The 15306-nt window shown below is 54.3% G+C and overlaps 5 protein-coding genes across 5 annotated transcripts; 4 read left to right on the top strand and 1 right to left on the bottom strand.

Annotated features, from left to right (window-relative positions):
• Window positions 1-642: 642 nt before the first annotated feature.
• BU26DRAFT_572001 (uncharacterized protein) lies at window positions 643-1911 on the top strand (the record flags this gene model as incomplete). Its single annotated transcript, XM_033834200.1, has 3 exons — window positions 643-705; window positions 762-1106; window positions 1243-1911. 3 exons carry the CDS (start codon window positions 643-645, stop codon window positions 1909-1911), a joined length of 1077 nt encoding a protein of 358 aa, XP_033676152.1.
• A 2037-nt stretch (window positions 1912-3948) lies between these two features.
• BU26DRAFT_556281 (uncharacterized protein) lies at window positions 3949-6684 on the bottom strand. Its single transcript, XM_033832371.1, has 4 exons — window positions 6422-6684; window positions 6201-6368; window positions 5304-6151; window positions 3949-5254 (listed from the first exon to the last, which is right to left on the bottom strand). Exons 1-4 carry the CDS (start codon window positions 6552-6554, stop codon window positions 4160-4162), a joined length of 2244 nt encoding a protein of 747 aa, XP_033676151.1. The 5' UTR covers window positions 6555-6684; the 3' UTR covers window positions 3949-4159.
• Window positions 6685-6802: 118 nt separating this feature from the next.
• On the top strand, window positions 6803-10726 carry BU26DRAFT_496542 (uncharacterized protein). Its single transcript, XM_033826255.1, has 3 exons — window positions 6803-7023; window positions 7100-9720; window positions 9770-10726. The coding sequence occupies exons 1-3, from the start codon at window positions 6879-6881 to the stop codon at window positions 10559-10561; spliced, it is 3558 nt and encodes a 1185-aa protein (XP_033676150.1). The 5' UTR covers window positions 6803-6878; the 3' UTR covers window positions 10562-10726.
• Window positions 10727-10863: 137 nt separating this feature from the next.
• BU26DRAFT_525350 (Prefoldin, subunit 4) lies at window positions 10864-11794 on the top strand. Its single transcript, XM_033830488.1, has 4 exons — window positions 10864-10972; window positions 11029-11163; window positions 11279-11346; window positions 11438-11794. Exons 1-4 carry the CDS (start codon window positions 10958-10960, stop codon window positions 11628-11630), a joined length of 411 nt encoding a protein of 136 aa, XP_033676149.1. The 5' UTR covers window positions 10864-10957; the 3' UTR covers window positions 11631-11794.
• A 110-nt stretch (window positions 11795-11904) lies between these two features.
• BU26DRAFT_525349 (MFS general substrate transporter) lies at window positions 11905-14563 on the top strand. Its single transcript, XM_033830487.1, has 7 exons — window positions 11905-12308; window positions 12371-12576; window positions 12626-12665; window positions 12717-12741; window positions 12789-13134; window positions 13190-13520; window positions 13598-14563. The coding sequence occupies exons 1-7, from the start codon at window positions 12185-12187 to the stop codon at window positions 14290-14292; spliced, it is 1767 nt and encodes a 588-aa protein (XP_033676148.1). The 5' UTR covers window positions 11905-12184; the 3' UTR covers window positions 14293-14563.
• Window positions 14564-15306: the final 743 nt, after the last annotated feature.

The following is a 15306-nucleotide window of genomic DNA, read 5'->3' as shown; positions in this document are numbered from 1 at the left end:
ATGGATAGAGGGCTCTACTTGGTGTTCCTTCCAGCCTCCAAAAGCGTTTGCATCAGCCGAGACGGCACGAAAAGCCAGAAGATATACCATTATCGAGCATGATCAGTACGGCATGGATGGGAGGTGCGCGGATCGGATGACATGCTCGAAGCTCGAGCTTGAGTACACAGCAGGAATGCCTGGAATGTGATATAGGGCGTTGTATAATCTAGCTCTGTGGCTCTTTTGTATTAAGTAGGCATACAACGCTTAATCAAGGCACACATCTCCACCTTCACGTCAAACCATTTGCGTGTACTAGTGCATACTCGGCTGCTGCATTCGGGAGCCCGGGAAAGCGGCCAAGCCGCCGGTTCGAAAAAGATTTGCAAATGAGCTTTACACGCGGCGTCTGGACGCACGCCACGTTGTTGGCTGGCTTCTGCCCCCGGCTGCTGACCCGCGTCCTGCGTCTCGCTTGGTCAGCGCAGCTGGAAAACGTAGGGCTGAGAATGCGCGAGAGCGTCCAGAAAGGGCAAGATTGGCGAGCGAGTCAATGGCGGGCGCCAAGAGATCGCGGGACTGTGGGTAAACACGATAAACAGTCGCGTTTTGCAAACACCAAACTTCCGCGACGAACCCATGGTAAAGGAGTAGACGAAGATGGCGAACACGAAACAGCAGGAGAACATGCTCCTCACGGAGCATTTTACTTGGCCTCCAATTGTGCGTTGTCCTGAATACCGTGGATATATGTGCGCGCAAGAACTAATTCTGACCAGTCCCTCATAGACGACATCATCAACGCAGTAAACGAAGTCCTCTACCGCTGCACCGATACCTTTGAATCCGGATTATCTGCCGCCGACCCCTCCCTGCTCGGTTTCGCCGACCGCTACGCCGCTGAGAACCGCGTACCTGAGAAAGACGAGGATGGGAGCGAGGTCTACCCGGAGGCGAAGCTGGAGATTGAAGAGGGCGTGCTGAAGCTCGAGACGCTGATGGAGAATGCGGTCGATAAGAACTTTGACAAGCTGGAGATTTGGACGCTCAGGAATGTGCTGTGTTTGCCCAGGGAGGGGGATGCAGGTGGGGTGGGGGAGTGGGTGAGGTTGGGGCATTATGAGGTATGTCGATTATATTTCTTTAGCGCTGATAGGAGAGCGGTTGGGGGTACGAAGGGAGGATGTGCTTGCGGCAAGAAGGAGAGGAATTGGACCGTTGAGGTGCTGCAGCAAAGAAAGAAATCTAACGCATAACCAGAACCTCCAAATCCCACCGAAAGACAACACGCTGACCCTGGAATCGCTCTACGCTCTGCGCCGCAAACTCGCAGAGACGACGAAACTCCACGCCGCACTCCTCGCAGAGAAGACCCGCAATGCGGCTCAGATAGCGAAGCTACGATCGCTGCTTCAACCTGCCATGGCACCGAAACGCGAACCGTGCTCGTCTACATCCCCAGCAAAGTCTCATGATCAGAACGGTACAAACGGAGACACACCATTTGCCTTCCTTACGCACTCCTCCGCCGCTCAGAGTCTCGGCGTACAACCTCTTCCCCAGACCAGCACTTCTTCGGTCCCGCCAGAGTCGCGGACTCCACTCACGACACATACTACATTCACCACCTCGCAGCTGCCATACCTAAGCCAACTGCTCGCGTCACTAAAACCACACCTTGCAACGACTGCGCTACCAAGCAGAAGCGAAGGCGAAAAAGAGGAGTTGGCACGGGAAAGACGTATCTACGTCGAGAGCCAGAGTAAGAGGATCTTGGAGAGGAGAGGCGTGGATACTACAGGCGGAGTGGAAGGTGCTGTGGAAGGCAGCAGGGTTAGAGCGGAAGAGGTCAGGGGGCTGGAGAGTATAGTCGCGGGGATGCAGAGGGGGAGAGGAGAGGAAGAGGGGGATGCTATGGATACTTCGTGAAGGCGTTGTTGGGAGAAGAGATGAATGATGTGATGAGGGAATGATGGTGTATGGGTATGGCCAGGAACGGGGATTTTCTTTTGGCGCGTTTATTCGCGGTGTCGGTCAGGCGGTATACAAGGTTGTGGGAGGCTCCTTTTACGCGGTTCACGTTTGGAGTTTGGACTGGGTTGATACCACGATTGAGGAGCGCCGATGGATTCAATTGGTCACTTTTACACCGGTTCACTTCCTCTTCGCCATATTCGACATGCCCCCGGCCCGTATGAAGGCGAATTCGCACTGGACCGCGGAACACCGCGTTGAAGGACATCAGGCGCTTGAAAGGCGTCTTGAAGGATGACCCCACCCTGCGACGGCGAAGATTCGTGATCCGTCTCTCGTAGTGTAACCCCCTTTGAAGAGCAGAGAGGACAGGAGCCCATCACACAGCAGCGTCCTCATTCAAGCATTCCAACCATACATATAAAACCTCCTCCTTCCCAAGCCCTCTCTTCTCCTTTCCTTCTCTATAGACTGACTGCTTCCTCTTCTTGACATAGACATAGACATAGACATATATCCAGCATCATCGACTAGACTGTCTAAGACACGCAGAACCCTCCAACGACAACAGCCCTCAGCCGGCCAACACAACACAATCAACTACGATCACTTATACTTCCTTCCTCACCTCCTTACACGTCCCCTCCTACCCCTTCCAAGCAAGCATTCAACTCGATGGCCAGATCCTCGCCCCTCAACTTCGAGCCCGTCAACGCCTTTATCCCCAGCCGTCCAACGCACTGGGCGTGCCGTGCGTGCGGGAATGAAGTCCCAAACGGCTACGGCGATAGGTGCACGAGGTGGCAGTGTGGGCATAAGAGGTGTGTTGCGGGGTGTCGGTGGGTGTAATACGTTAGTACCTGGGAAGAGGGTAGAAGGGGTAGGGGGGATGATGTGAGGTTGTTGTGAAAGTTGTAAATGGGAGTGGGTGCTGAGGCTGGCTGGCTGGTCTTCTGCCCTGATTGGTATGTACTATGTGTATTTAGCGGGTGGTTAGATGTAGAGTCATGCAGTTTTTCTAGTGACTCTTTCTCTCTTTAGCCAGTTGGGCGATTTCTCTTTTCTGTAGAGGCGCAGGGACTTTTGTGATTAGATGTTTTTGGGAAACTTCTTTTATTGTTAGCGCGTTGGTTGCCAGAGTACCTTTTGTAGGACTCTTGGGTGGCTCTGTTGGATCTTCTAGAATGTTGCGTTGTATTTCATTTTGCGTACGTTGCCTGCATTATTCTCGTGCTTTTTCCCCTGACGACGGCCGGCTGTCTTGCAAGCGCTCAGTTTAACCCCCTTGATTCACGATGTGCGTCTGTCACTGTTTATTTTCCCTTCCTGCCTTCCTGATTATCGACGAGGAACGTTTTTTCTTTTTTTGTTGCAGGATCATTCTACGGAAGTGGTACGTGTAGCCAAAGGGGCGAGCGGGTATCCGGGGGTTGAAGCATGTGAGCAAGTACGGGGGCCCAACGGGAAAGGATGCAGCTGACAGAGAGAGTATGAAGCCCAACAGCGCAGTCGATATCCCGACGGATAAGAAGACCCGAAGAAGGACACAGGCCTCGACAAAAATCTGCCGAACTTAGGCCGCGGTGCGTAGTATACAGAGCTGATGACGTTGGATGCGTCCCCGAGCCCTTGACGTAGCGTCAGAGCGACGACAACGCAAAGTTCCCCGCCTCTTAGGAGGCATATTAGCTCGTACTATAGATTGATTGTAGGCGTTGGAGAACAGAACAAGCGGTTAAATCAGCAGAGCGCTGTATATTGAAGAAGACCCAAGCAGGCGGGCCTGAGGGCAAGGCAAGCGACCGGCAAGAGAGTATGGAGCCTAGCGAGGACCATGAAGTGGGCTCGCCATGCTTCCACGCTAGATGAAATGCTGTGGAATATTACCAGCAAGAACTAGCTCGATGAGGAGAGCGGGGATATACCTGCTACGGATTGTGCGGCCTGATTTGCTAGCAGACAATCACCATACTCGAGTAAAACGTAGTCTAAAAGTGGAAGCAAGCGTAATCGGCAATCTCCAAAAAGGTGTTTTCAAAGCCGATGGTTAAGCTATGCCCAAAGTCGGAGAATTATGAAAATTGAAGACTCTTAGTATACCTGAGCCCGGGGCACTCATTGTTCCACTTGATCCGATATCCGTACCAGAACGCCAATACTAGTACAAGCAGCCATCCGCAGAAGCTAAAACTAGTCTCAAGCTTCATGCACCGTCTGTGCCGCCCTCGTCGAATCCTTCTTTCTGCCAGACGGTGTTGTCCTCTGCACCGGCGGCTATCGGACCACCAGCCGTTGCCGCTGTTGCGACTGCACTCGTATGCACGCCTGCGTATGACCACAGCATCCAAAACACCAAAAAGTGCAGCCCGAACAGATACGCGGCAAACAAGTTCCTACTCGTCCTCGTCTGCAGCACGAGCCTCGTCACCCTGAAAACCATGCGCTCAAGGACGTGCATTCTCCTCAGTGCTCTCGCCGACTCCCTTCCACGGAACGCAGCGAACGGCGATATGCTCGACTCGTAGGCGGAGCGATATCGATCCATGCTCAGACCGGAAGACGTGCTGTCCGAGATATGGATGCTGGAAGGATTCGGGTTTGCGGCGTAGGCGGATGCAGAGGACGCCGGATGACCGCGGTTGTACGTGGAGACGTAGCGCGTCTTCTCATAGAGGTCGAGGTTGTCTTTTTGCAAGGCGGCGACTTCGGAACGGAGGGTGGAGACATTTTGGTACGTCTTTTGGAGCTCGGCTTCCAGTTCTGCGTTGCGCTTCTTGAAACGGTCGCGCTGCGCTGTCACCATGGGCAATATACCGGAGCCGCCGCCAACGGGTTCCCCGGCGCGTAGGGCGGCCATTGTGCCCTGTGGCGTATGCGCTGGGTCAAAGCCGGAGATGATGGATGATGTGGGCGACGATCTCCCACGTCGGCCGCCACCGAAAGACGACTGTGGGTATCTCGACGTATATGTACCTGCTACGGACATGGCCGACGGATCGAAGGCATGCGTAGCCTCCTGCTGCACCCTCTCCAGGTCAGCCTCTAGTGTCTCATTTAGGTTCCTGGACTTCTCCAGTTCCATGTTGGTGTTGGAGAGCTCATCTTGCAGCGCTTCTAATCGACTCTGGAGGTCTTGATGTGAGACGCGAAGCACGGTGAGCTCGTTGCTGATCTTCTTGTTGCGCGCTAGGAGAAGCTGTTCCAAAGTTTCGCCTTTTCCTTTGCCGGGTGTGCCATTGTGGGCGAGCGCGATTTCAGTCGCTTCATCGTCGTCATCACCAGTCGCAAACTCTATAGACTGAATACAGTTAGCGCACGGGTACAAATGAGGCGGCGGAAGTACACACTTTGAGAACTTCAAGCTCCTGCTTGACGTTATCGTAGTCGCCCCACTTCTGGACCTTCTCACGAAGAGCGTCCTTTTCGCTCTTTAGGTTCTTGATCTCCCGCTCCAAGCTGCGTGTCTCCGTCTGTAGGCGCGTCCGCTCTGAATCCTTCTCGAACCGCGCAGTCTCCAGCTTTCGCAGGAGAGAAGAGTTCTCGGATTGCAACCGGAGGAAGGCAGGATCATCCTCGACAGGCACCTGCTGCGTGGCCTGCGCTGACGCTGATTGCGCCAATTCGAGACGTAGCTGCTCGTTACGAGCTTCAACCTCAGCCAGGCGATGGCTCGTTCTTTCCAGTTCTGAGCTGACAATCTCAAGTTCTGCCGCTGTGGCGCCCCGATCTACCTCCCCTTCGGCCTCTTCTCCCTTTCCGAGCCTCTGCGAGACCTCGTAGCTGGCCTTGAGCTCCTTCAGAAGCCGTTCTTGGCTCTCGACCTTTTCTTCCAAGCTCTTTTCCTTGGCCTCCCAGTTGTCCTGCTTCTCGCTTAACACGGCAGACCATGACGACTCAACCTCTTTGATCTTGCTATCCCGCGTCTCCTCCAGCGCTTTACGAGCGGCACGCTCCTCCTCAAGCTTCTTTTCCGCCTCTTCCAGCTGCGTGGTCAGTTTCGACACGGTCTTCTGCAGATGCTGGTTCTCCGAGGTGAGCTTAGGCACAATCTCTTCAGCAGTTACCAAGGAATCAACGGAAGCTTCCAGGAGGGGATACGGGTCAGGTGCTTCAGATAGCGGGGAGTATAGTTGGAAGAATGCAGCTTGGACGGTCTTGGACTGATTTGAAATGAGGTCAATGAAACCTTGGTAAGCTAGAGAGGGTCAGTATAGCAACCCTTAAAGCTGCCACGGTGCACTTGCATTTCAGAAGGGCCTTGATATCGTTCAACTTGCTCGCGTCATCTAGCCTTCGGAAGTCCTTCGTCTTCTGGGCAAGGTCCTTTCGCTGGGTAAGGGCATCTCGCTGGTGCGCGACGAGGTCCGAGGCGACGGTGTCGAGTTGAGGAACGAGCGATGTCAGGTCGATATCTGCGCGGCGTCGTCAGCTCGCTCGAGCGCGTCTCTGGCTAGACTGTTCTTACTCCGCCATGCTCCGATGGCTTTCTGAAACTTGTTGTCATCAGCCGCGTCTTCTCCGGCGTCCTGTCCTGGCTCTTCGCCATGCCGCAGCGCGTCCTGCGAGCTTCTGCTCTCGACATCTACTCCTCCCTCCATGCCTGCTCTTCGCTGTGGGGTTGCGACTCGTGTACGACGGCCCGAGAGGACGATTGCCTCAGCAGGGTCTATTCATTCAGCGTGAAGGTGTCAAGCAGCGGCGTCGGCGCATTGGCGAGCAGGCGTTGGCGGTGCTCGTGGATGCAGACAGCTTTCACGATGTCGGGGATGGGCTGCGGCGCAAGGGCCAACGCCGATTGGCGGGACCAGCCTTGGGGTCCGCCAGAGCTCGAGGCTGCAACCTACAGTATACTTGCTCCACCATGGACGCTTTTCGCGATTCGCGCTCGTAGCTAGCCATGGCGACCTTGGTGCCCATCCACTATGGCAGAAGCATCCTCCTCCCGATTGAGCGCGCGCGCGCCCCCGCAAGACGGAGCTTACGTCCTCCGCAAACTGGTAGCAGACCTGCCGCTGTCCGCTGATGGACAGTCGACCGACGTGCGCATCACCTGTGTAGAAGTATGGAGTACGTATGAAGCCTGGGCCTGCTGAGCGCCGCAGGAGGCGTATTGCTAGTATGAGAGGCCTAATTGAGCGCCTAGACGGCAACCTGTACGTCGGCACCTCCGCCGCAGAGGTCCTCCACTTCGTCCTGCTACCCCCCGAGTCCGATGATCCCGCTGAAGAGCCCACCGCTATAATCGCCTCGAGGCTGGAGCCCACGTCTAAGGATGCGGCCCGCGTCGGTGTTCAGCAGATCCTTCTGCTGCCCAACGTCAACAAGGCCTGTATTCTCTGCAATAACACCCTGAGCTTCTACACCCTGCCGGAGCTGAGCCCAGACTCGAGCACGAAGTCCTTCACATGCTCGTGGGTCGGTGGCCCAGATCTCAACGCCGAGCACGGCCCAAACGACGATGGCGTCGTGGTTATGATCGGGCTGAAGAGCAAGGTTCGCTTGGTGAAGATATCGGAGGATGGCCCCCCGAAAGGCGTCAAGCTGATAGCATATGGGGGCTGTTTAGTGTCTATTCGCCGGGACAACTATTCGTGTGCCGCGGATTCGCACTCGTATGCGCTACTAGACTTGGAACATCAGCAGAAGATTGGTCTATTTCCGATATCGTCTCTTGATCCGGATGCTGGCGATGTCGGTGGAGCGGCAGAAGATATCACTTCGACACAACAAGTGCCTTCAAGGAGCGTTTCATCCGCGAGCGCACATCCTCGGGGTGTCCACGAAGAACAACGAGGGCATGCGAGGAGCACGAGCTTGGGTCTGTTCGCGACGGGTGGTTCTGCAGCTCGTACGGAAAGCCCACGTCCGCCAGGGCAAAGATACGGATTTGATGTGCCGGAGTCACTATCAAGGGCAATGTCTCCGGCACCGGCTCCGTCTCCGGGGCGCTCACCTACACGAGAGCATCCGGAGCGAACGTCGAGCCTTCCGCGGGCTGGAACCCCTTCGCAGGACAAGCCATTACCTCCCGCCCCAGCCCCAGAAGAGGATACGGTTCAACAAGAAGAAGAGCCCCAAGCCCCGCCATTTGTGCCTCTCAGGCCTCACGTCGCGTCACCGTCGCCCAACGAGTTCTTACTCACTGTTGGCACGACGCCTTCAGAACCCGGCGTCGGCATGTTTGTTAATCTTGACGGCGATATGTGTCGCGGTAGCATTCAATTCAGTAGCTATCCTGACGCTATCGTTGTGGACGGCAAAGGTATGGACATGTCCGCTTCGATGGAACCAGATATAGACGCTGAAGAAGGCTACGTGTTGGCCGTCGTCCATCAAGAGGAGGATGGTCGGATTACATACGGTGTGGAGATTCAGCGATGGGACGTTGACCCTGGAGAAGGAGAATCCTCCAAAGAGTGGTTGGATTTGACATTGTTGGGCAGCGCTTCGGCGGAGAATGGCCAGCGGGTCACAGTACCGTTGGGCATGCGCACTGTCGTTGAACCCGCCGACCTAGTACTCCCCGAGATCGGAGCGAAACTTTCCGTCAAACGCTTGCAATCCGGATACTCTGAAGAACCTACTTCTACACCGGAAGCCGGCAAGGGTAAAGCCGTCCAGGACAAGGCGGATCTCGAGTTTACCGAGCGGTTATCAAAGCTCCAGACACGGACTGTTCTTTGGGCGGGGAATCATATCTGGTGGACCGTTCGCAACCCTCTCGTGACTCGTCTAGACGCTCAGCTGCATGACGCACAATCCACTCCGACTGGTGATGGGGTGCGCATCCAACCGAATAGAGCTTTGCTAGAACGAGTCCTAGGGGAAATTCGCGGCCAAGAACCTCGCAATGAGACGGAGTATCTCAGCCTCATCTATATCCGCCAAAAGGCATCCATCCTCCTGTTTATGGAGTTGATCCTTCGGAGCAGTACGAACATTATCATCTTTGAAAACGAGAAGCGAATCACCGAGCAAGCACTCATAGAGGGAGAGATCGACCCGCGAGTAGTTGTTTCGCTGCTGCCGATCCTGAGTAAAGAAGTGGTCGAAGGACCTGAGGGGATACAAATATCTGGAGGAATCACCACACTCGTGGAGCAATTCTTGCGGCAGAACGACCTGACGACCATGCCCGCAGACGTCAAGGGGCCGTTCGGCGACAACCTCTTGAATGTGGTGAAGAGATACTTGCTTTTCTGGAAGAGAAGAAAAGGCATGGCAAGTGTGACAAACGACCCATATGTCTATCAAACCATCGATGCTGCCTTGCTGCATATCCTCTTGCTGCTCGACCAAGATAGCCCTAGGGGTCCCGCGACAGCCGCATCGCTACGTGCAGAGTTGAATGAGCTTGTGGATAATGAGGTAGAGTGCTTTGACCGCGCGGTCGAACTGCTAGAAGAGTTCAAGCGCCTCTATGTCTTGAGCCGCTTGTACCAGCGAAATAGCAAGGCTGCCATGAAGGCCTCTAAGGTGCTGATTACGTGGAAACGCATACTCGAGGGTGAGACGGATGAGGGGGGCGAATTTATTGATGGAGAGAACGAGGTGCGGAAGTACCTCGTCAGAATTCGCGACCAGTCCTTGGTCGAGGAATTCGGTTCCTGGCTGGCGAACCGCAACCCGAAGCTCGGTGTGCAGGTATTTGCGGACGACCATAGCAGGGTCAAGTTCGAGCCTACACGCGCTGTGGCTCTTCTCAGAGAAAACGCGCCTAGTGCCGTCAAGGAATACTTGGAGTATCTTGTCTTTGAGAAAAAGGTATGTGGCACCCAAACTACGCATCAGTCACTTCGTTGACGATTGGAAGCAAACGCACTACGTGAATGAGCTCATTGCATTCTACCTTGACACCGTCATCGCCGAGCTTGAAAAAACTCCGCAATCAAGAGACACGCTTCTACAAACTTACGAAACGTACCGCATCCTACATCCGCCTAAACCAACTTACCGTCAGTTCATCACTGATAACGGAACTGATGCCGAATGGTGGCAAAATCGACTCCGTCTCCTTCAACTCCTTGGCTCCAATCAAGCAGCCACCTCTGCCTATGACGTTCCTTCTATCCTCTCTCGCCTACAGCCATACGAACAAGAACTCGTCCCCGAGATGATCATCCTCAACGGCCGACAAGGCCGACACCAAGAAGCTTTGCGCCTGCTCACCCACGGTCTAGGTGACTTCGACACCGCCATATCATACTGCCTCTATGGCGGGTCCTCCATCTTCCGTCCCTCCGGCGCCGGCTACGTCCCACAGTCCGAACTCCCCACCAAAGCTGAGCAATCACACCTTTTCAAATACCTTCTCCAAGAATTCCTCCGTCTAGAAGACCTCGCCGAGCGCATCGAGCAAACGGGGGAATTGCTGGAAAGGTTCGGTGGCTGGTTTGATATTGCGGATGTGCTTGCGCTAATACCGGAGGAGTGGAGTGTCGATGTTTTCTCGGGCTTTTTGATACAGGCGCTGAGGAGTTTGGTGAGGGAGAAGGCGGAGAGTGAGATTGTGAAGGCGTTGAGTGATGCGCAGAATAGTCAGATGAGCGCCGAGTTGGTGGAGAAGAGGGAGGGGCTGGGGCCTACGGTTGAGAGGGCTCATTGATGGGATGAGACTTGAGGCATTAGAGGAGCATAGGCGTGAATCTTAGAGGTGGGGAACACCTGACTTGCAAGCCTTCAGTCCTAGTTTCGCTGGTCATTTGGGCTTTGCATAGAGACGCTGGCATGCCTTCGTAGAATTATCCCTTAAATATACGCACAGTATGACTTCAACCATATTACCATTCTGAAACCCCTCAGATGATCGCTTTTGGTTGTGCTGCTTCGGACGCTCTCTGGACGGTCTTGGCACGCAAATCGTTCGTGAACCCAAAAGCGCACCTGGTCAAAACGTCTACACCAGCGCCAAGAGCTTTTCACATCCGCAAACGCTGGTCCTATCTAATCATCCATCTCCCCCAGTCCTTCTGTCAACTACACAAAATCTGTGGAAGGCATAATGCAGCGTCGCATGGTACGCATCTCGCAAGATATCTCGTAGCGCAATGTCACGGGCTAACAGGCCGCCAGCTCACGAAAGAAGAGGAGGCCTCGGCCGGCGGGGAGGACGTCCAAGTGCGTCGCGAGGACCAGGAGAAAATCAATCGGTTTAGCTCGCTGCATCAGAAGGAGACTGCGCTGGAGGATGAGTTGAGGGCGAAGCTTGTAAGTCCTGCATCGTGTGGTCGGATCACACAGGAGGCCGATTTAGGGACAACACCGGCGTGCTTTACAAATGCGGCGTTTTTATTGAGAGTGGCAGGCTAACTTTGATGAGCAGAAGGAGAAAGAAGATCTGGAGGAAATTTCGGGCGAGCTGGAGCTTGTGGATGAGGAGGAGAAGGTGCCGTAAGTCTCATTTGTTCGCTCTATTCGGGCTCTCGATAGATGAGCCCATTGCCCATGGAGCAAAACCCCGATGCTGACGGGTGTGCTATAGGTACAAGGTTGGCGACTGCTTCGTCTCATTACCACAGCCCGAAGTCCTAGAGCTGCTATCCGCATCTACAGAATCGATAGATGGCGAAGTTGAAGGCCTGAAAGGGCGACTCGACACGATCCATGAAGAGATGGCTGAGTTGAAGAAAGCGCTATATGGTCGGTTTGGGCGGAGCATCAACTTGGAGACTTGAACTGGCGAGTAGAAGGTATCCCATTGGCAGCTGTCATGGTTAACGATTTCCGGCCATACGAAGGCGTCACGATATTCTGTAACAGCAAAAGCGTCTCAACAATAACACGTTTGAAAACTCCAATGCGCTCAGCTTCATGCCACCCTTCGGAATGGACTTCTCTCCGAGCATTCGGAGTTGGATCTTCGGCTCGCTTTCCATCGGAATCATGCATGATCGATCAATATTTCCACGGATCCCAACCGGGACCTACCACGTACAGCACCTCGGGCTAGCTTTATTCAACAACCCCGAAGCCTTTCACAAATGGGTTTCTTGCACCCTTTTGCACTAGAACCGATGGCGTGCCGCTAACTAGATCGTTCGTCGCGGATCTGCGTTTTTCCTTCTTCCCCGCCAAAAACAGAGTCACGTATTTCCACCTCGGATATCTAACCCAAAAGCGCGGGGTCGGGCACTCTTTTCCTAAATTTTCTTTTGCCTCCCATATTCATTCGTCTAGTCGTTCTTTGACTTTGTCTCTCCATTTCCGAGTCATTTCCTTGTAATGCATCATGGAGAAGGATTCCGCGGCTCTAGAGAAAACTTATTCCCGGGAGAGTAGGAGGCTCGGTGATGGTCTCGAGGTGCAGACCATGCCCCATTCGCTTGTGAGGAGTGTGACGCAACGGAGTCGTCGTATGTTCACAACACAGCCACGTGTGGAAATGCTGTTCAATGCTAACTATGGGGTGTTGTAGGAGAGGAAAGTTCTCGTGTTGCGCCAATACCAGACATTGAGGATGTTGACCCTCCGTCAGACCTGGAGAAGGGGGACGAGATTAAAGAGGCTGCAACGCCGTCACCACCGGAGTCCTGCTCTAATGGATCGAGTCCCGCAGAGCCTGAACGGAAGATTATCAGGTTTGAGGATGGAGATCCTCAGTCGCCGAATAACTGGCCACAGGTATGCGGCATGTACTACATACTACACGCTAACGCTAATCCCCTCGAAGTGGAAGAAGCTGTATGCCCTGGGCGTTGCCATCTTAAGTGGTAAGTCCTTTCCCGATCAAGTATCACAATGTGAGACCTAACCAACCGCAGTTATGAACAGCACAATGAGTTCTTCGTAAGCGGAACGTCACCCCATATCTCACTATGCCTAATTCTCCATAGACTCGCAGCCGGCGCCACAGCACCTATATCAAGACACTTCGGCGTAACCAATGAATCGCAACTCATCCTACCAACCTCCATCTACCTCGTCGGCTACGTCGGCGGACCTATGATCTGGGGACCTATCTCCGAATCCTACGGTCGCAAGTGGACTATGATTGCTTCTTTTGCGTTCTTTACCATATTCTCAATTGCATCTGCAGTAGCGCCGAACTTCGCCGCTTTGGTCGTCTTTCGGTTGTTCGTGGGTGTGGGAGGGTCGTGTGCGATTTCTGTCGTTGGTGGGATCTGCGCGGATGTGTATCATGATCCTGTCAGCAGGGGAAGGAGTATGGCCATCTTTATGGTCAGCATATTCAAAAACCAGTAGGGGGTAAGACACGTTCTCACATTTGACATAGGCAGCTACGACCTTTGGACCGATTCTCGGGCCTCCTATTTCCGGCTTCATTAGCGTGATCGGCTGGAGCTGGGCCTTCTGGATAGGCGCCATATTCGCGGGCTCCTCATGGCCTTTTTTCTTCTTCTTCCCCGAGACCTACGCGCCGGTAATACTGAAGCATCGTGCACAGCGCCTACGCAAAGAGACGGGGGATGATTCCATACTCGCACCCATCGAGCTCGAGAAGACGGATTTTAGCCACATTGTCACCGTGGTACTTACTAGGCCGATTCGGATGATCTGTCTCGAACCGTTGGTTCTATTCACCTGCTTGTATCTGAGTTACGCATGTTAGTATGACCACTATCACTCAAAATCCACACATAGAGATGCGAGCTCCGAATAAAGTGCTGACACTGTCTCACAGACGCCATCTTCTACATATACTTCCAATCCTACCCGATAATCTTCACCGGCATCTACCACTTCAACGCCGGCGAAGAAGGTCTAACCTTCCTGCCCATCGGCATCGGCGCCCTCATCTCCGCCGGCCTGTATCTCTCCTGGGACGAGATCCTCCGGCGCGCGCAGAAAGCCAACAAACCCTGGTCGCGAGACGAGGAAATGCGCAGATTGCCACTAGCTTGCATCGCGGGGCCCTTCTTCGTCATCAGTTCCTTTTGGCTCGGCTGGACGGCGCGAGCGAGCATCCACTGGATAGTGCCCTGTCTCGCGGGAATCATGTTCGGCATGGGCTACTTGTGTCTTTTCATGGCATTGCTCAACTACCTCGTCGATGCATATGAAGTTTTCGCCGCGAGCGCAATGGCTGCTGCGAGTCTCTCGCGGTCGAGCTTCGGTGCAGTGCTGCCGTTTGCGGCGAAGCCGATGTATCGCGCGCTAGGTGTGCCTTGGGCCTCGAGTCTGCTGGGGTTCTTTAGTGTTGCGCTGTGCGTTATCCCGTTTGTGTTTGTTAAGTGGGGAGGGAAGATGAGGGAGAAGTCGAGGTTTTGTCAGTATTTGGCGCAGAGGAAGAGGGAGGAGGAGGAGGCGAGGGAGAGGGAGAGGGCGGCGGCAAGGAGTAGAGAGGATGTTGGACCGGATGTGTTGGATGAAGTATAGGGGGCGTGTGTGGCGTGCAAAAGAGGTGAGATGATGGGGGACGAAGACGATGCATTTCTCGGGCGTTCATTGGGCGTTGGAAAAGGTCGATGGAAAACATTTCTGCATTGGGACGAGACGGCATGATGGAGAAACATCCTCAGCACATACATACGTCGTGATAATGGAAGATACGATGGAGAAATCTGGAACGAGTCAGTCTCGAGCGTTTCGGTGCAAAGTGGTCCTTTGTGGCTGGAAGGATAGATAAGGGCAAAACTCGATCGATAGGCACTTCAGAGAGTCGTCTTTGTTTTTGCTCTCCTCTAGATCGTGCCCCGTGCATGACTCCCGGGACGTAAAGGGGAGGCTGGGTACATATGATGGATCCGCTCGGCACGCGCACTACCCCGCGGTCAAGCAACGCCAAGGGTGAACGGCGGAACTAAGCATCCGTGGCATCTCAGGCTCAGAATCCATCATCACGACCGTCTAACCCTTCATTAGACTTGCCTTTCGTGTATACAGATCTTCTCTCCGCATCCCGTACAAGCTCATTTCATCTCATCCCTCATCTCATCCCACGCGCTCCCCTCCAATCCCAGCACTCATCACACGCGCCCGCGGCCCATTTCCGCTCCAGGGCTAGACCACCGGTCCCGTCACCCCAGCGCCGCCTAAACCCCGTACAGGGAAGCCGACGCGAACGTTGCAGCAGCACGCAGCTCCAGGGCTTGTGCCGGGAGCTGCTCATGTTTTACCCGAGCCGGGTATCGTCAGCGACGACCGCGCCGCAGGGATTGTGTGCCGCACTGCTTATCGTCCGGAGAGAGAGCAGATATGGCGGTACCAATGATAAGGCGCGATCCGACGCTTTGGATGGGATGTGTCAAGAGCAGGCGAGCATGGTGCAGATATGCAGAACGCCCGAGGGGTGCGCGCGTACGTGCATGGGCAGCCGGGTATAAGATGGATGACGGCACGTCGGTTCTGGGATTTCTGTAAGGGTTGGCAATTGCGGTTCCATTTTTTGTC

This window comes from Trematosphaeria pertusa (genome assembly GCF_010094035.1).
Source record: "Trematosphaeria pertusa strain CBS 122368 unplaced genomic scaffold BU26scaffold_25, whole genome shotgun sequence".
Taxonomy (NCBI): Eukaryota; Fungi; Ascomycota; class Dothideomycetes; order Pleosporales; family Trematosphaeriaceae; genus Trematosphaeria; species Trematosphaeria pertusa.
Note: the sequence above shows the minus strand (reverse complement) of the source record. Positions and strands in the feature narration are given on the sequence as shown.

Coding starts and splice junctions, on each gene's coding strand:
- BU26DRAFT_556281 (XM_033832371.1), bottom strand. CDS start 6,554: ATGGAGGGAGGAGTAGATGTCGAGAGCAGAAGCTCGCAGGACGCGCTG. Junction 6,369..6,421: donor AGCCATCGGAGCATGGCGGA/GTAAGAACAGTC, acceptor GACGCCGCGCAG/ATATCGACCTGACATCGCTC. Junction 6,152..6,200: donor TATCAAGGCCCTTCTGAAAT/GCAAGTGCACCG, acceptor GACCCTCTCTAG/CTTACCAAGGTTTCATTGAC.
- BU26DRAFT_496542 (XM_033826255.1), top strand. CDS start 6,879: ATGGCAGAAGCATCCTCCTCCCGATTGAGCGCGCGCGCGCCCCCGCAA. Junction 7,024..7,099: donor CACCTGTGTAGAAGTATGGA/GTACGTATGAAG, acceptor TTGAGCGCCTAG/ACGGCAACCTGTACGTCGGC. Junction 9,721..9,769: donor ATCTTGTCTTTGAGAAAAAG/GTATGTGGCACC, acceptor GACGATTGGAAG/CAAACGCACTACGTGAATGA.
- BU26DRAFT_525350 (XM_033830488.1), top strand. Junction 11,164..11,278: donor ATGAGTTGAGGGCGAAGCTT/GTAAGTCCTGCA, acceptor TTTGATGAGCAG/AAGGAGAAAGAAGATCTGGA. Junction 11,347..11,437: donor GATGAGGAGGAGAAGGTGCC/GTAAGTCTCATT, acceptor GGTGTGCTATAG/GTACAAGGTTGGCGACTGCT.
- BU26DRAFT_525349 (XM_033830487.1), top strand. CDS start 12,185: ATGGAGAAGGATTCCGCGGCTCTAGAGAAAACTTATTCCCGGGAGAGT. Junction 12,577..12,625: donor CGCCGAATAACTGGCCACAG/GTATGCGGCATG, acceptor ATCCCCTCGAAG/TGGAAGAAGCTGTATGCCCT. Junction 12,666..12,716: donor GGGCGTTGCCATCTTAAGTG/GTAAGTCCTTTC, acceptor AACCAACCGCAG/TTATGAACAGCACAATGAGT.